General features: G+C 42.5%; 1 protein-coding gene across 1 annotated transcript in view; it reads right to left on the bottom strand.

Moving 5' to 3' along the window:
- LOC139967011 (tyrosine-protein kinase Fes/Fps-like) overlaps nt 1-18,896 on the bottom strand; it is a 36,134-nt gene extending 17,238 nt beyond the window's left edge. Inside the window, exons 1-7 of the mRNA XM_071970608.1 lie at nt 18,877-18,896; nt 17,933-18,028; nt 3,477-3,680; nt 2,874-3,044; nt 1,612-1,820; nt 805-928; nt 4-161 (exon numbers count right to left, since the gene is read on the bottom strand). Of these exons, the coding sequence (XP_071826709.1) occupies nt 4-161; nt 805-928; nt 1,612-1,627 (298 nt within the window). The 5' untranslated portion in view covers nt 1,628-1,820; nt 2,874-3,044; nt 3,477-3,680; nt 17,933-18,028; nt 18,877-18,896. The remainder of the gene's footprint in view (nt 1-3; nt 162-804; nt 929-1,611; nt 1,821-2,873; nt 3,045-3,476; nt 3,681-17,932; nt 18,029-18,876) is intronic.
- Nucleotides 18,897-19,288: the final 392 nt, after the last annotated feature.

Here is a 19,288-nt window from a genome sequence, read left to right as displayed (position 1 = left end):
TACCATAGTTCATGGCCTCAGGGGCCATCCATTTGATTGGTATCTGTCTCATGGTGTTGCTGTCGATCTGATATTCCTCTTCTTCTTCTCTCGACATTCCAAAATCGCTGATCTTCAGAATATTCTTCGTGCCGACCAGACAATTCCTCGCTGCCAGGTCTCTGTCAATGAGGTGAAAGCATGACCATTAGTTTTACAGAGGTATACTGTGGGAGCATGGCAGTGACCATATATCAATCTACTAGATCTGCTGTAATATACAGAGCATTTGGCATCTCACGTTATTGGGCCCCTCCCAAAAATTTCTCCCTACCTTGAGGTTTCATTCCTTAATGTTGCCGCATTTTTGATAATGTTAACATCATTTCAGTTCCACAGAGTGTTTTATTCTAACATTCGTGTAGATGGATAGAAGATCAATGGTGTGAGGTGGGGAGGGGGGGGTTGCATGATGGTGGTGAGGTTCAATCTGTTAACAGAAAGTTACTTATCACTACAATTTACTGGCAGCATTCTACAATTACAACCATCAAGAGCAAAATGTCTAATTTTTAAAAGCAGTGGGAATGTCCCATTCTCCTTATTTGGTTAAGTAACGAGAATTGTCTTTAGTATTCAGTTTTGACATTTTCCCTTTGAAAGCAGGTATCACACAAAGTTTTAAATAGACAAGAGTCCTGATTACTTATCTGAGTTCTTCTTGTTTGTTCCTCAACAAATACATACTAACATACATGCATACCCATGCCTACATCCATAAACCCACACACATGTTTATTAATCCCAGGACAATTTCTAGTTTACCTGTGAATACAACTTTTGCCCTCCAAGTAAGCCATCCCTGGTGCTGTGTCTTCACTCATTTTAATCTTCTCGGGGACACTCAAGGTCTTGCTGTCATCTCGAAGCAACTTCAAAAGATCTCCTCCTGCAAAGGTGACAGAGAAGCAAACATCAGTCAGTAAAATCAATCTTTTTAAACAATTTACTGATTTCATCTCATAAATCTATTGTTGTTTAGTCTGTTTTGTGTGTATTAATTATGATACAAGCCTAAACGTACGCAAATAAAGTTCCTCTGTTCATGGTTCATATTGCACATCAGTGTAGAGCAAGCCAAAAACTAATAAAAGAGCTTATATATAATTGCAATCTTCTCTGAATGTGTAACCAGAAATACACCGTACAAAACTTCAATTTCTATAAAATGTCACAGTATATTTAGAAAGATATTTATAAGGATATTTATGATATACGGATATATATGGACAATATAAGGATATTTATCATATTTATAAGCCGGTCAAAATAGGTTACATTCAATCAACCAATAAATCTCCAGTTAGGTGCATAGATCTTGAGTTGGGCTATTAAACTAGCAGTGAGGAAACATTTTACTCTTCGATAAAATTTCACGTTGTTTGCGACCAGAAAATACTTCTCCATACAACTAACCAGAGTGGCAGGGTTTCCATATACAATGAGATGTTTACGGTGTACCATATTCCCTAATAAATCAAAGGCCAAATTTGCCCCCCTAATCTAACTAATTTGATAGCTGTCACAGAAAAAAAGAAATGATGTCAAATCCATTTTTTACTGGTTTTTGACCTTGAACAAGCTCCATGACGATGTAGATTGGATGTCTGTCTGTTGCCACGCCGATAAGTTTGACGATGTTGGGATGGTTGCAATTCTTGAGGATGTAGGCTTCTGAGAGGAACTTCCTTCTCGTTGCAGCATCTACTGTGGCCTTGCACGTCTTGACGGCGACAGGTTTATTCTTGAATGTCACTTTGTGGATGTCACCTAAAATGTCCCTGCATGTACACAAGAAAAAGGATGCTTATGAAACTAAAAGAACAATGCAGTCAACCCACCCCCTCACCCACCCCACCCCCGTTTTCATTTTTTAATATTTTATTTCACTTGGGGTGCAATAGAGAAGAGTTACAACCATATGGGTTGTAATTAATACAGTTCTAACAAGATATTCATATAAAAATTCACTTTTTTTCTTCTTTTTTTTTCCACCTTAAATGAAGAATGCAACAGTAGTATAGACAAGGAGATGTCACATGCGAGGTCATGTGATATGTCACATGAGAGCTCACAATATATGTCACATGAGAGGCAACCAGTGGCTTAATAAACCTTAAAACAGTAATTTTTCATTGCCTACAGCTGAAGGGGTATACACTAGAATTCAGCTAACATCTTACGTTAGCCCATGTACCAACAGTAAGAATCTCCCCAACTAACTCAACATTAGTGCACACACATACTGTGTTGATAGGAATAGACTGGAGTAAACAACATGACACATGTTGTGCACACATGGTCATCCCTGTTAGCTTCAAATACAAGTCAATTGGCCAAACAAAAATTACAAGGTTTCAGGGTCACTGGTACAAAGTGGGTAAATGTCAGTGAAATTAACTCATCTACCAATTAACTTTTCATTACCATTAAAGGCAATAAAGACTCGCCCCAAACAGCGTGCTGCCATCTGAAAAAGTTAACTCTCTGTTGCTTGCAAGTGACGTTTTGTTCGTGTCGCTACAAAATGCAGACAGTAATGAAACGTGATACCTTGTTATCTCTAGCTGGACCTGAGATGTCCATCGCTGTATCGTTTGTACACTGTGCTGTGGGTATTGACCGCAGCTGTATGTACTGACTGTACACTAGTGTCTAATTTACTGACGGTAGCGAGCTGTATGTGTATTTGCTGGGATTGATGGTGGTGTGTAACACTTCTATTACACCTCATTCGAAACTAGGTCAGATTACTGGCATTAGACGTTTCTTTTTTTGCGCGAGTCTTCACACCCTTTAAAAGATTGAATCATTGTGTCTTTCATGAAACTCACCTGTCCTAATTTGGTGTCCAGCAGGATGTCCTTGTGTCGAAGGTCGTGCTCGTCCTTGACCTTTCTTATTGGATTTCTGATCATCATGGCTTTCGTCACTGGTGTTTGAGTTGACATGTGATGGTTCACCAGTTCCTGGATTGACCGAAAACTCCCTCCTTCCAATCGATACTGTTAAAAACCAGAACATTCAGACATTCAAAAAAATTGTGTGGAGGAGAAAAGTCAGGCTTAATGATATATCATATCAAACACACACAGTATGCCATTTCAGTTTTGTAATGTGAGGGAGGAAGGGGAAGGGGGACCAAGATGTGTGGAAGGGGGGCCTTTGAGGACCCCTGGCCACACCACTGCCTACAGAGGATGGTATTGTAACACCAAAATGTGTATTTTACATGGTGTTTTTACATGCTTTTATTTAAAAAATATGCTATTATGCTAATATATTACATATAATATAATATATATATATATTATACTATTATTAAAAAAAGAAGCACTTTTGTAATAATAGCTATCAGCAAAAATAAGTCCCAAGATTGATTTGCTGTCATAGATAGGTTAACTCTCTGCAGGTTTAAAAACTCGCAATGGACTGACCGTGCTATCGTCTTGTTTCACGATCGGGAAGTGCCTCTGTTTATCGGCGGACCTGCAGGAGAGCACGTACTGGCCGGAGGCGTCGCTCTTGAATCTGACAATGAAGTCTCCTTCCTGTTTCAGCAGCTCCTCCGTCTCTTGTCTTGGCAGGGCGCTGTGGTACCAGGCTTCATCCTCCAGGGGCACGTCCTTGTTGGAGCTAGGCTGTAGACACAAACATCTCTGCTGTAAGTTACTCAACATCAACAGCATTCTGTTAAATAACAACTTTGGACGACAAAAAATGTAACTGAACCTAACAGTATTAGGAGACTGACTTGACACAATGAAGTCAGACCACAGTTGGAGCACGCTTCTCCCATCTCATGTTTGTTCAGCTGGAAGATTTCAATTATCATATGACATGTGCACACTGTCACCTGACTAAGTACACTTGTCACCTGATTGAGTGCACATATCAACTGACTGAGTACACTTGTCAACTGATTGAGTGCACATATCACCTGAATGAGTGCACTTGTCACCTGATTGAGTGCACTTATCACATGACTGGGTGCACTTGTCACCTGATTGAGTGCACATATGACCTTACTGAGTGCACTTGTCACCTGATTGAGTGCACATATCACCTGACTAAGTGCACTTATCACATGACTGAGTGCACTTTTCACATGACTTCAGTGCATGAGAATGGTTTACCCTTCACCCACCTCAGACCGAAATACTTGCTAACGTCACAGAACTTAAGCAGACTCAGAGATTGAAATAAGTCAAGACAATATGATTAATTCATATCTCCCATTCTTGGTATCATTTAAATGAATTAACCATTGTCCACAATTCTTCAATTATCGGCCAAATGCTTAACACGCTAAAATTGTTCAAAGTACTTCCCGAAAAGCTTTCATCCTCTCTACATTATACTGAGATGGGTGGGTGGGTGTTCAATTAGATAAATATGTCGCAGTGAGTTTATATGCTTTGTGGGTTGAAATAATATACTTCTCGTTATTTGATGTTTTTAGTATGTGTAGGGGACACACTGATGACTATTAATATCAGTGGTTAATGATCTAATATTCACACACACTTATGACTTGTAAAAACTACCTTCATACCTCTTTAATACTTCACACCCACACATGTTTACGAGACTGATATTTTCACCGGTACAATAAAACAAAGTGAATCTAAAACATATCAGTACAGAATTGCCAAGGTATAATAAATTCAGGTTGCAGATAAACCCAGCTTCCTTTAAAAAAAAATGGTATCAATAAAATCTGAGGTTTAATCTTCCTTCAAATCTGTAATATAGTATTCCCACCTAACATTTCCCAAGAAAATCGAACATGCGACTGAAGCACTGGGAGCCTAAATAACTCAGACAAAGTAAACAAGAAGTGAAAGCAACAAGGAAACGGTCACCTTTATCACTAGTATACTAGCACTCTCTCGAGCTAAATCAACTTTAACACACCTACTGGCCTTGTTTATATCAAACACGAGACACTTTGCAATTAGCATTACATACAGGTTAACACAATATTAGCAATACATGTTTTGGAAATGTCATGTCATATGTGTAGTAATAGTAGAAATCAAGTCAGAAAATCTGCTAGAAATGAACACTTCCTTGTCCAAGGATATGTTTCTCTTGCATCTCCCAGAGGAAGGAGTCTTGACTATAAAGACAACAATGGAGATTCGTAATTCAGGATTTCTTAAGGTGGCATACTCCATATTAGGGTCTATATCAATCCGCGGCAAGTGTTCTCCTTCAGGAAAAGTGCCAATTAGGAGCAGGAGAACAACTTTTTTGCTATGTTATCAATTAGGATGAGCTTTTTTGTGGCTTGGATGTTAAAGAACATGTATGGAAGCATATGTGGTTAAAAAATTGGGTAAAATTGAGGCAATTTTAGATCAGTTTATCCCTCCCAGGAGCAGCGGACGAAGATTGTTTACGGCCGAGTAAAGAGGTTTGTTTACAAGTGACGAAAAGTCACGGTCATGGTATGGAAAATTGACGGTGCCATGAACTTGTCAGCTATCCAGTGATGGGTAGCGTTTAGCAAGTGAAAACTTCTATCTAGACTTAGAGAAGGCATTACGTTTGTGATTTAGTGTGTAAGTCAATGGGGCTTTTAACGGGCGTATGCTACCTTAACAGTTAATATACAGAATATAGTAATTTATCATGTCTTATTTATAGAGGTAGGTTAAAGGTCATATGTATTTTCCTCCCAAGTTCATTGCAGACATTTCTAGTCAGTTAATTAGGACATTTAAGTGTCTCATGCCATATGGTGGCCAAAGCAAGAACTTAAGTGCAAATGATTGGTCATGGATTACCACTTTTCTAGCACATTTTCACATACATATATGGTCATTTTCACAATCAGTGGTGTAACTTTCAATATTGGCACTTATTGCTTTGTAACTCAGTGACCAAATACCAGAATTCTTAGATTTTTTTTCCTTCAAAATAACATATAATTTATGACCAATAGTCAAAATTAATGACAACAAAAAATAAATCATTAAACTTCAAATAAAGATTTCCACTTATGCCAACTGGTATCAAAAGCATTATGCTTACAACTAGTTTGATACATAAACTTTTCTTTTAGATAAAAATTCTTTAAATCAATTTTACCATAGTTAAAGGAAGGTTTCTCATTTTTAACCTTACTTTTGTAGACACAAAATTTCAGAACCAGAAGGATGTTATTAAACACATAGTCTTTGTACAAATAATTTCCAAACAAAACAAGCTCTTTACTAACTACAATATTAATGTTCAATTTAATTTGAACCCAGATTTGAAAATCCCTCCATACTTTCTGAGTGAAGCTGCATTCCCAGAATAAATGAATTAAACTCTCATCTGCTACCCCACAAAAAGTGCACAATGGATCAATGGTTTTGCCAATTTTAACCATGAGAGTATTTGTCCCTAAAATTCTTTTAAGCAGACGAAATTGAAACCAACGGAGCTTCACCTCAGAAGTACATTTCCAATTGTATGTGCACACCTTATACCAATCTACTGTACTTCAGACAAAATTGGGGACAAGAGCATGTTCCATTTGTGAATACATTTATATTGGACCTTATTATTTGTTAATAAAATATTATAAAACCTTTTACACCCTTTAGGATCCATGAAAACAGTTTTAATATGAAAGCCTTGAAATGGGAGTGCAAGAGAAATATTTATATGGCCTAATAGACCAGAAAAGGATTTCTCTATTGCTTTTTTAATACCATGCACGTAAATAAAATTTGTTCTCACATCATATTTTGTATAAATCTCATCAGCATATAAGAACTCACCCTTAGAGTTTACCAGATCGTTAACATATAATATACCATGTCTTTGCCAATCTTTATACAAAATGCATGTATTACCCACCTTAATATTTTCGTTGTGCCAAATACTGGAACTTAAAACATCATGAATATTTTGGGGCTTGAGCGAAACAGTGAAATCTTTCCAGGCTGAAAAAACACCTTTCCAAAAGGTATTTTTACTTTCTTTAATAACTCTATCCCAATAAGTACCAGAAGAATAATCAAAATTACAATTAGGAGTATTCACTTTATATAAATTATACACCTTACTGTCGATGTTATATTTAAGTAATCTACGAATCCAAGTAATCTTTAGTGCCTTCTCGAAAGGTTCAAATTGGATCATACCAGCACCTCCCTTTATAACGGGAAGCGCCATTTTATTTCTACTGATCCTATCTACTTTACCTCCCCATACAAAGTTATAAAACTTGGAAATTATCTCCTTGATAATTTCTTTACTTGGGGTTGGAAGTGAAAGAACGAGATGGTTCAACTTTGGCAACGAAAGGGATTTTACCACAACTATTCTACCTAAAACTGTCAAAAACCTCTTTGACCAGTGGTGAATTTGTTTTGTAATAGCCTGCATCGTAGTTACATACAGTAAACTCCAAAACTTACTGGTTTGGATATTTATGCCACAACCTTAGCACCCTCATTCTACCGCGCCTAGAATGTCCTGGTAACCTTTTAACACTGTGCACCCTCTGTGACCCGGCTTCACAGGTCACTGCCCATCCTTCTAATGAGACCAAAGCCCTCCAAAGTGGTCTCTGCCTTGGAGTCGAGTAGTAGTCCTCCCCGACAGAAGGGGAAGGCTACCCCCTCGACTCCTGAACTAACATCGAAATTCTGACGCTTCCGACGGGAGGGGGAGTACTTCCCGCCCAGTAGGGAGGGAGACTACCCTCTACGACCCCGTCCACGTCTGACCCCTTAGCTCTAACAAAGAGGCCTAGGATAGCAGGAGATACTCTTAAGTTAGACCCAACGCCCTGAACACCGTAGTGTAGTTGTGGTGAGGAGACAGGTAAGTATAGTGACAACCAAAAGTGAGATATGTAACGTAACTTCATATAGAAAGGGGATATACGACACTAAAACCCTAGTAACTCAAAGTGGTTCTAAGTTACTACAAGTTACTACGAGTTACTACCGGTTACTACAAGCTACCACCGGTTACTACCGGTCAAGATAAACAATCTTTACCATGAACTCACCGATAAAAATAGGTGGCCGTACGAGGACTCGTTCGGTGGAGGCACCTCCTTTTCTCAGGTCTCTTGGCCTGTACTGGAAGGTGTGTTGTCAAGTCAGTGCGACCGCTCCTCCGTCCGGCTGCGTCCCACCCCCCTCGGGGGAGGGAGGCGGGAATGGAGACAGGTAAGCTCGTCACTCGTAAATATCCAAACCAGTAAGTTTTGGAGTATTTACTTCGCTCCTCGCTTACCTGTCTTGCCACAACCTTAGCACCGAGTGGCACTGCCCGATGGTGGGAGGCCCGAGGGGTGGGACCTAATACCCGCCGGACCTCGCATCACCGCGCTACAAAAAGCCGTCTCAGCCTGTAGGGAGTCAGAAAGGTAGCAGGTGACGAATGTTGTTGGTGTTCGCCAAGCTGCTGCCTTAAGGATGTCCTCCACTGGGACTCCCGCAAAAAGAGCTGTTGAGGCCGCTACTCCCCTGATGTCGTGGGCTCTCGGTGTAATCGTGCCGGTTGTAAACGGGCGGATGATCTCCGCCAGCCATCGAGAAATGGTGTCTTTAGACGCCGCTGAATAAGGTGCTCTAGGTAAGATGAACAAGGTCGTGGTTGTTCCTCTAAGGTGTTGGGTCTTGTTTAGATACCATTTGAGAGCTCTGACTGGGCACCACAGTTTATCCTCTGCGATTGAAGAGAGAGATTTTATTTCGGGGATAAAAATGTCCCCCGGCAGGAAGGATAGGACCTGGTTCTTGGCTAGGAAGGCCGGATCGGGGACCATTCTTACCCCGTGGTTCTCGAACCTGATATGGTTCTGTTTGGTGGAGAGAGCGTGGAGACAGCTTCTTTTTCTTGCTGACGCCAGAGCGATCAGGAAAAGCGTTTTCTTTGTAAGAGTTGCCAGCGAGGCTGAGGCCATGGCTTCGTACGGCGGTTTGGTGAGTGTTTGCAGCGCTGCTGATAAACTCCACGAGGGCGCGAGTCGCCTGATTCGGGGGCGCCTGTTCACCATCCCCCTGATGAGCTGGGAGATGTCCCTGTTGCTGCCTGGGGTGGACCCATCTGCAAACCCACGATGTATAACGGTAATTGCCGACCTGTAGTTCTTGATGGTCGACACTTGCTTGCCTTCCTCGAAGAGGGAGTGAAGGAAGTCTACCACCTGTGCCAAAGAGGTTTCGGCTGGCAGTACCTGTCTGTTGTGGCACCATTCCCCGAACTTGCGTAGTCGGGAGTCGTAAGTAGCAACGGTTGTTGCCCTTCTGGCGTCAGCCGCGATCGCGGCAGCCGCTTCCGAAAAGCCCCTCTGTCGGAGGGAAGTCCTGACAACTTCCACGCAACTAGTTGCAGCCCTTTGATGTCTGGGTGGATGAGGGTCCCCCGTCTTTGGGACAGCAGATGGGGCGTGTCCGGTAGGATCGCTGGGATGTCCATTAGAAGTTGAAGGAGCTCCCCGAACCATGGTCTGCAGGGCCAGAAAGGGGCTATCAGTATGATTCTTCCTCTGGAGTGGCGAATCTTTCTCAGGACCTGGCCGATCATGCAGAGCGGCAGGAAGGCGTAGGCCTCCAGATTGTCCCATGGGAAGGACATGGCGTCGATGTGGTGCGCCCTGGGGTGGAATTGTCTGGAGCAAAAGATCTGGAGTTTGGCGTTCTCCGCCGTCGCAAACAGGTCCACCATTGGTTTGCCGAAGATTTCGAAGATCCTGTTGCATGTCTCCTGTGACAGCGCCCACTCGTTTGGGTCCATCTGTCCTCTGGACAGGGCATCGGCCATTACATTTAGTTTTCCGGCGATGTGGGACGCTCGTAGTGTCATTCCGGAGTCCTTGGCTGTCATCAGGACTTCCCAGGTCAGCTGGCATAACCTCTCGGAGTGGGTGCCCCCCTGTCTGTTTATGTACGCTACCACGGTGGTATTATCCGTGAAGACGGTGGTTGCTGTGTTTTTCAGGTGTTCGTGGAAAGACCCTAAGGCCCGTTTGACAGCCAACATCTCTAGTGAGTTGATGTGCCATGACTTTTCTACTGTGGACCACGTCCCCCAGGCTGTCAAGTTGTTCCAGTGGGCTCCCCACCCTGTCAGCGAGGCGTCCGTCGTGACCGATGTGTTTGGCAGACTGGTGGTGAAGGGGACCCCTTGGTCCCAGTTGTCTGTGTCGTGCCACCATTGTAGATGGGGGGTGATTTCTTCCGATCGGCGGATCGGCGCTGTCTGGTCCAGGGTTAGCAGGTTGGCCGTCTTCCGCAGGTGGAGTTGCAGCGGACGCATGCTTAGCCTGCATAATGTCACCACGTCGACCAGGCTGGCCATTAGCCCCAGGGCTCGGAGCCACGTTCCAGTAGGTGACTCTTGTGACGATATGATTTGGGCTGTGGCCGTTCTGACTGCCTCTATCCTTTGTTCTGAGGGACTGGCTATGCCTGTAGTGAAGTCTAGTCTGGCCCCCAGGAACTGGATCGTCTGTGTTGGTGTTAGCTGGGATTTTGTTTGATTGATTATCCAACCCAGTTCCTGAAGGGTCTGCACCGTTTTTTGTACGTTGTGTGCCGCATTGGACTTCGACTCTCCTACTATGAGCCAGTCGTCGAAGTAGGCGTACAACGTTACTCCTTCTTTCCTGACGTAGGCGATTACCGTTCCTGCCACTCTTGTGAAGACTCTTGGTGCCGTAGACAGGCCGAACGGGAGTGACCTGAAGGTAAATCTCCTTCCGGCGTATTGGAAGGCTAGGTACCGCTGGTGGTGTCGATGTATTGGTATGTGTAAGTAGGCGTCCTGTAAGTCTACGCTTGCCGCCCACATGCCCTTTCTGAGTAGGGGTAGGATTAAATTTAGGGTCTCCATACGGAAACGTTTTGGTTCTACGTAATTCTTGTTGAGGGGTTTTAGGTTCAAGATCGGGCGCCAAGATCCGTCCCGTTTTTGTGTTAGAAACAGGGAGGAGCGGAAGAGGGGTCCCGCCTCTCCCGACACCTCTACAATTGCCCGCTTTGCCAGCAGGGCTGATACTTCCCCTTCTAGTGCTGCTTGTTGGATGGGGTCCGTGGGTATTGGAGTAGGTCTTCCCCCTCCCCGAAGGGCGGGGCGGAGGTGAACTCTATCTTGTACCCTTGTGAAATCGTCTCCAATACCCACTTGTCCCCGCCCAAAGTGTCCCATTGCTGGGTGAAAAGTGAAAGTCTCCCCCCCACCTGCGGCGTTGCTGTGGTGAGGTGGGCACCCCTAGGGCCGGGCGGCAAACGGCGGTCTAGTGGAGGAGCGGTCGCCGTCCCGTCGGGTCGTCGCCGGGCTTCTGCCTGAGCCTCGTGTTCCCCACGGGCGAGGTGGTCGACTAGTTGTTCCTCTTGATCTGCCCCGTGGGGTTCCTCTCATGGGTGTCCTGAGGGACGTTCCTCTGCCTCCTCTGGTTGGTCTGGGTTCTCTTGGGCGGTGCGGTCTTGCCCTGAATCTCTCCGAGGAGCGGAATTCCGATTTGGCTAATGTCTCTCTGCGTGAGACTTCCACCTGAAGTTTCTGTTGAAACTGCCAGCGAAGAGATCGTCTCCCAAGGAGGGCAGGGCTAGCATTCTCTCCTTAGCTTCCACGGACGGCCAGCGGATGGAGGAAATGACATTTTCCCTCCTGGCCTTCACTGAACGTATGGCGACTCTAGCAAACTGGTCGAACGCCAGTCTCACAAGAAGGTTTTTGAAGATGTGTGAGGAGGAGGGGCCCTGCTCGGACCTCAGCTTTTCTCTAGCCTCCTGCGGTATGGTCGGGCATTTGAAGAGAGTTTTCCATGCTTCGTCCGGGACCCTGATGGCTCGTTCCGCTTTGGCCGGAAACGCGGTCCATCTCTTTCTGTCCGCGATTGCCTCGAACCTGTCATAACAGGAGGCGTCGACTGGTATGGTAGATTTCTGACGGGTAGAAGTCTCCCCTGTAGCTGTGAGTTTAGAAACTCTGGTCGGTTTAGCTGTCTCTTCGGGAGTGTCTTCGAACCCAAGGTGCTTCCGGAAGATTTCGGCCACCCGCGTGGTTAGTTCCGGGGGTAAAGTACCTCCCGCCGTGGGAGTCTCCTCTTCCTCGAAGTTGCCTGAAAACTCCTCTTCCAGAGGGTCAAACTCCGGGGGGACGTCAGAGTTGTCCTCCAGACCCGAAAGATTTACGGAGGCTCTGCAGTCCAGAGTGTCCTCTCCGAGGGTGACTGCCTCCGGTTCCAGGGGCGGTTCCGACCGTAGTGGTCGTTGTTGCCGCTTTCCGGCTCCCGGCTTCTGTTTCTGCTTCGACTCTCTGTTGCTCTCTCTCGAGGAGCGGCTTGAGGAGACCTGTCAATTGGGCTAGCCACGAGGGTTCTTCCTCGTGACGTTGTTTGTGTGGTCGATACCTCCTCTTAGCCCTTCTGTATCCATCGTCTGAGGAGTCGGAAGACTGGTCTGATGCTGGCGACCATCCCCTCCTGGTACCTCGTCTGAGAGATCGGGACCGTGATCGGGTGCGGTCCCGTCTAGCCGGCTTGCGTGAGGGAATCCTTCCTCTGCTGTCTTGGTCGGGGATCCCAGCTGAGGATCGTGATGGCTGTGGTTCTCGGTCCCCGCTCCGGGACCGGCTCTGGTTGGACAGCGACCCTCCGGCAGCTGGCTCTCTGCTATGCGCCCCGGAAGGAGCTCGGATTGGGCTTGTCGGTGCCCGTGACACCTGCCTCTCCGGCGGGTTATTTCTCTGCGACCCAGGTTGGGAAGCCTTCTCGGGGCCGGCGAGGCCGGACTTTTTCTTGGGCACTTTTCTCTTGGCCGGAGCCTTGCCCTTGTCTTTGCCTTTCCCCTTGGTCATAACTGATCCGGACGTCGCCGGACGTCGTGGGAGGCACTTTCTCTCTCTCTTTTTCTCTTTCTCCTTCTCTTTCTCTCTCTTTCCCTTTCTCTCCTTCCTCCTCGGCCCCTTCTGGACCCCTCTCCAACACCTCTCCTTCTTCTTCCTCTCCTAACTGTGCTCGGTCTCCCGTAGTTCGGGAACCACTGGGGTTGGGGAGCAGGTCGAGTTTATCCTGAAGCTTGCTTCTCTGGCCTGCTAGCCAGGTATCAATGTCTAGCCATTGGCTGGGGGTGAAGTCAATACACACCAGGCAGGGGTCCCTCCTCGTGCACGTACGGCACTTGGGACAGAGATCGTGTTCATCCCAGGCCCTCCCTGGCCGGAACATAGAGCAATTAACACACTTCAACTGGCTCCTAGACATGACTGAAAACCCCGGTTAAGGAAGGAAAAACTCTAAAGAAATGATAGGAGAAGGGGGAGGTGGGGGAGCTAAAAGGGAGAGAAGCAACAAGATCTGTGGGATAAACACAAATAACCTTAACACCGTGCCTCGGCTAGAGGCCCGCGGCTTACAAGGTAACAAATAGGCCTAAGCCAACCCACAAGGGGGAGAGAACTAACAAAAATAAAATAACGAAGGGCAGGAGAAAGATAACAAAAGATAACGAAAAATAACGAAAGGCAGGAGAAGTAAAGTGAACAACAACTAAACAGTGGGTGAGGGAAAATAGCGTAATAGCGTATGTAGCCTAAAAGGCGGGAACTAGCGTAACTACGGTAAACAAATCGCAGAACTGCTACCAATGCTAGTTTTCTGCACAGAAAAAACGGCGCGAACGCCGCTAACAAAAACCAGCCCTAAAAACCTCTCAAAGAATAGGAAAAGGATACTTATCGGGCTGCAACGGTTAGAACTGCTTCTAAAAACAGTAGGTGGAAAAAAATTTCCGATCCTAGAACCAAAAGTGGACAGAAATCGATGGAAAATATCCGCTCGAAAAATAACGAAGTGGACGCTTTGATTGGTAGAATGAGAAGGATGGGCAGTGACCCGTGAAGCCGGGTCACAGAGGGTGCACAGTGTTAAAAGGTTACCAGGACATTCTAGGCACGGTAGAATGAGGGTGCTAAGGTTGTGGCGAGACAGGTAAGCCAGGAGCGAAGTAAATTTGACATTCACGATAACATCCAGTTGTGTACACAATGTTACCCCAAGATAACAGAATATATTATCGCCAACCCAAGATAAGTTATAATTCTTACATAAAACATCATCACTACCTTTTTTGGATCCTATCCCAACAGCACTAGTTTTATCCATGTTAATTTTCAAACCAGATATATTGTGAAAATTTTCCAGAAGCTTAAAAGTTTGTGAAAGAGAATTTTCAGTGTCATCTAAAATAATAGTTGTGTCATCGGCATATTGTAAAACTTTATATTCCATATCACGTATGATAAAACCCTTAATATCCACACAATTATTAATGGCAATGTTTAAAATCTGAGAACACAGAACAAAAATATAAGGCGAAAGACTATCCCCTTGACGGCATCCTGAATTAATATCAAAAAATCGGGTCATGTGGCCGTTTACCAAGACTGAAGATTGTGCATTGTTGTAAAATACTGAGATCCATCTTTTAAAGCCTTCCCCAAAATTAAACAAATCTAGCGTTTTGAAAATAAATTCATGTGAAACTGAATCGAATGCTTTTTCAAAATCAATTAAGAGTAAAAGACCTGGAATATTATTTATCTCGGTATAACTCATAATATGGTAAACCTGTTTTATATTCTCCCAATGAATCTACCTGCCATAAACCCTGACTGATCAGAACTAATCAAATAAGGTAAAACTTGCTTTAACCTGTTGGCAATACATGAGGATGCAAGTTTGTAGGATACATTAAGGAGAGAGATTGGACGCCAGTTTTTTAAGAGATGTCGTGGCTTTTGCCCTTTTGGAAGCAATGTAATTTTACCACGTCTTTGTGTGATTGAAAGACACCCAGTATCATAGGATTCATTTAGTGACCTTAATAAAAACCAAGAGATATCGTTAAAAAACACTTTATAGAATTCAACAGTGTAACCATCTATACCAGGACTCTTATTATTACTCATCTTTTTAAGGGCACTTAGCAGTTCCTCGTGCTGAATTGGGCCATCAAGACCCTCATTTTGTTCATCATGTAAACAAGAAAAATTATCAGTTTTTACAAAATCTTGTAACATAACATCATGAGTACTTTTTGTATCATACAACTTTTTAAAAAAACCATAATTCTTAGATTTTTTGCCATTTGACCATCCTAAGTGAAGTCTACCTTGGGTAGCTTAACAAACTTTCTTGGTTCTTCAGGTGGATTTGGTGGCCATAAATATGCTTAAAATATGCTAGTTCAGCCATACACTTTCAACTACACTGTTTTTGTCAAAGCCTGTACTTTTTGGTGGAAGGTGTTTTCCAGTTCTTATTTGGTTGATATTATCAACAAGTGTCCAAACTAAAATGCAATTGTGTTCCCCAGGTTTCCTTCCCTTCCCTTCTCCAAGGACCGGTGGCTAGATTTTGTCGTTTCGGAGGTGACATTTTCCGTTAACAATTGGTACCTAAGTTTGACTGCAACTAAGTTCTAATTAAGCAGTGTAAATTTTGTTAAGTATGGTTGCATTATTACAATAACTAATGTGTCTAATATCTGGTCCCTAAAATATTTTTCATTTGCAAATTTTAAAAGAATTGTGTAAATTTCAAATTTAATGTTAACTTTTCCGTTAACTTTTCCGTCATCTCCGAAACAAAGCAATCTTCAGCCCAAGATTTATGTAAACAATAGTATAGCTATTTTAAACTTATTAAAATATACCACACCCCCTAACGTAATATTTGAGTAAAATTTGTGACAACATGACCAGTCGTTTTAATTTCTGGGAAATTCTTAACTTTCCGTTAACATGTGTCACCTCCGAAACATCTTGTCACCTCCGAAACAGGTTAGTTGGAAATTTTATCTCTACTTATCCAATAAACATCTTCCTTGACTAAAAATCATATTACAGTAATTCTGTAGGAGTGTAGCAACCAGTATGATAATATCTTTTAAAAGGTCCTTATTAATTGGGTCAATCCATGCCAAATCAACAGATTTTTGGGTCGATTCCACGTCGACCCTCTCAGAATCGCCTGAAATTGATATGGTGTCTTGCCACATGTTTCAAAGGATGAAATTGGGCAAAAACTTTTGAAAAGTTTTTGGCACACCTAGCAACCAAATCCAGATTGCATTTTGAGAGCCCTAAATTTATGTCAAGTTTGGAGGCATCTTTTGCATAAAGTATTTTATGTCTGATATTGCAAATTTATATTATGGAAGACATGTGACCAGCTTTCGAATTTAGCTAATTTTGAGGACATTTTACAGTCTCAATTTTTCGTATTAAAATGGCAAAAAATGAGATAGGGGCCTTTTCTGGCCCTACTTTGAGTGTGCTCTATATTCACAAGCAATGGCATGTTTGAGTTTTAATTTGCATAGGATCCTTGTCCAGTGGTAGTTGTATGGGAAAAGTGCCCAAAAAATGTTGAGCGGGTCGTAACTTTTACGAACAGCGCCCTCAAACTTAAAAAATCTCACTTCTGGCCCTAATTGGGGGTCCAATTTGGGGCTGTGGGCAAATTTGAATTTTTCTTTAAATACCATTTTTCAGGAGTGTATTGACTCTATTTTTAAAAACTCAAGTCAAAAAGTTGTGTATTTTGTGTTATCTACTCAAATTCACGACTCGAAAATTGTGAAAATCACGTAGTTCATATGTATATATAAAAATGCCTGCACAAGCCGATTTGATTAATTCAAATGACAACAACTTCTTAGCATTAGCATACAGGTGCTTAATAATTAAGAGGGTGGTTCACTAGCATAAGGACTACCAATAAACTGCATTTTCAGGGTCACATGTTCAACGATGCCTGTGAACGGCATCCTCAAACATCACATTTTAACAACATTTTGGGCTATTTTGGGCATTTCAAGGTCAAAATTTGGTCACAATTAAAACATTTATTTTTTTGTTTTCAATACTAAACTAGTAAGACATGTATAGTTATGATGCAAAGAATGAGCTTTGGGCAACTTGGATTGGATATTAGCCCTCTGAGAGGAGACATTATTTAGGGTGTTTGACTTGGCCTTATCTTTTTTTTTAAATAGTTTAAAGTTAAAATTAAGAAAAACAATCCTTGATTTCCAATAAATTTTCAGTTAACATGGAAATATCTGTAATAGTTTTAAAAACTTTCTGCCAAATCCTTTTCATTTTTAAGTAACATATAATGATTTAAGCATTTTAAAGTTTACTTGAATCAGAGTACTGTTTTAACACTGTGTAAATATGGTTGCTTAAAAATATAAAGTTTCCTAGAGTCATACAGTCACCGAAAAATTACACCCATAAACATATATGTAAACATATATGTTTAAACTCCAAAAAGTTGAAGTTACAAAAATTTGAACCCTTTAACATGTGATGTTAGTAAAAATTTCAATATATATGGTGTTTGAAATTTTGGCCCTGAGTGTATAAAAGTTACACCACTGATTGTGAAAATGACCATATACATGCACACATACAGGGGGATAGGAGCTTGGGGGGGGGGACTGGGGGCATGTGCCTCCCAACTATTTTTCATAAATAGCAAATGTGCCCTACTGGCAAATAAAATGTGCCCCTTTGATGAAGAACTGTCTTTTGGATATCTTAAGCCTTTGTTAATTTAAAAAAAAATTAAATTATTATGTGCACCAAAATTGTATTGATAGCATACTAACACATCAAATACAGTATAAGTGATTTGGCCAGTGTGTATCGGTTTATAGCATAACGAGTGGTGGTTGTGGAATGAGAAAGTGCCCCTCTGATGTTGTGCCCCCCCCCCCACTTTTTGGAAGCTTCCTACCCCCTGCACCCACACATACTTATACATGAATACACAAACACATACATACACACACACACGCCATCACCATCACATAGATTCCTTCGGCCTTTGGCAAGGAATCAATAAATTGTTAAAATATCCTACCTGTAGTGAAGGATTTGTGTAATCTCTTCAATTGGTTTTCCCAAGACTCTGTATCAGATTCCATATCACTTTCACAGTCCTCCTCATATGGATCAACTGGAACAAAAAAAATTATAAATGCTATGAATGATATCTGTTGCAGAATTAGGCATAAACCCAAGAGGTAATTGAATTGCCACTGGTAGTAGTTTTACTTAAGTGTAATCTTTTTTGGCAAACAGGTATTGAAAAATCCCAATCTGCTCTTCTCTAGCTATGGTGGTTAGCACAATATAGCTATCTCTAGTTGATCTTAGCATCATATGACCAATTCTTCAGCATCAATTTAAGATACAGTACGGTACTTTACTGAGTATTTGCTAGTGTGACTACAACTATGACTTGAGCAGAAGGAAAAGAAACAGGTCTATGCAGTCATCCTTGTGTGTATGGATGTATATATGTGTATAGGTAAGTGACATGCATGTGATGCCACTTGTAAACATAATAACTTGATACTTAAGGCAAACTTCAGTAGAGCTCATACTAGTTAGGTAGAATACCTTTTGTGAGTACATGGTCCCTATTGCTTTTGGTTGAGGTCAAAGTTCATCAGAGGTAAAAAACTGTTAACCTTTAATCATCGTAATTTGAGACAAACTTCAATTAAATTCAATTTAAATTAAATTGTTATGTAGATTATTCATAGTGAGTACATGGTCCCTATTGTTTTTCTTAAAGGTCAACAGATGTCAAACACTGACAACCTTGTAAACACCTTATCTTGACAAGACACACTTCAATTGAGCTCATACTTAGTATGTGTATTCTTTCGAGTGTTTATATGACCCATATTGTTTTATATGGAGGTTAACAGAGGTCAAACATAGAAACCTTGTAAACAATATATATCTTAATGAGGTAAAATTCAATTGAGCTTATACAGTACTTGGTGGGTAGGTTACCCATAGTGAGAAGGTAGGTAGGTTTTCTTCTGTGCCAGATGGCTCATAAGGTCGGTGCTTAATTAAACCTGGTTTCCATGATGCAAGTGGAATTGGAGTGAAACACTCCCCCAATCCGTCAATCCCTTGCTAACTAGCCCCTAGCCGAAGCTAGTGCCCATTTTAGAGATGGGTGGACTGAAGCAAATGGAGTAAAGTGTCTTGCACAAGGATTCAACGTATTGACTATGCCACCTGTGGGACTCAGACTCACAACCTGTGTGTTAAATGCAAAAGGCACTAAGCCACCATGACCCATAGTGAGTGAATTATTTCTATTAGTTTTTTCAGCAGTCAAAGGTCATGTGCGGTCAACAGAGGTCCAGCAATGTGTGGGACTGTGTGCGTGCCATAATGCAAAAGTGGACCTTTT

Source organism: Apostichopus japonicus, chromosome 4, assembly GCF_037975245.1.
Source record: "Apostichopus japonicus isolate 1M-3 chromosome 4, ASM3797524v1, whole genome shotgun sequence".
Classification (NCBI taxonomy): Eukaryota; Metazoa; Echinodermata; class Holothuroidea; order Aspidochirotida; family Stichopodidae; genus Apostichopus; species Apostichopus japonicus.
The sequence above is the reverse complement of the archived record's forward strand: the minus strand, read 5'-3'. Positions and strand labels throughout refer to the sequence as shown.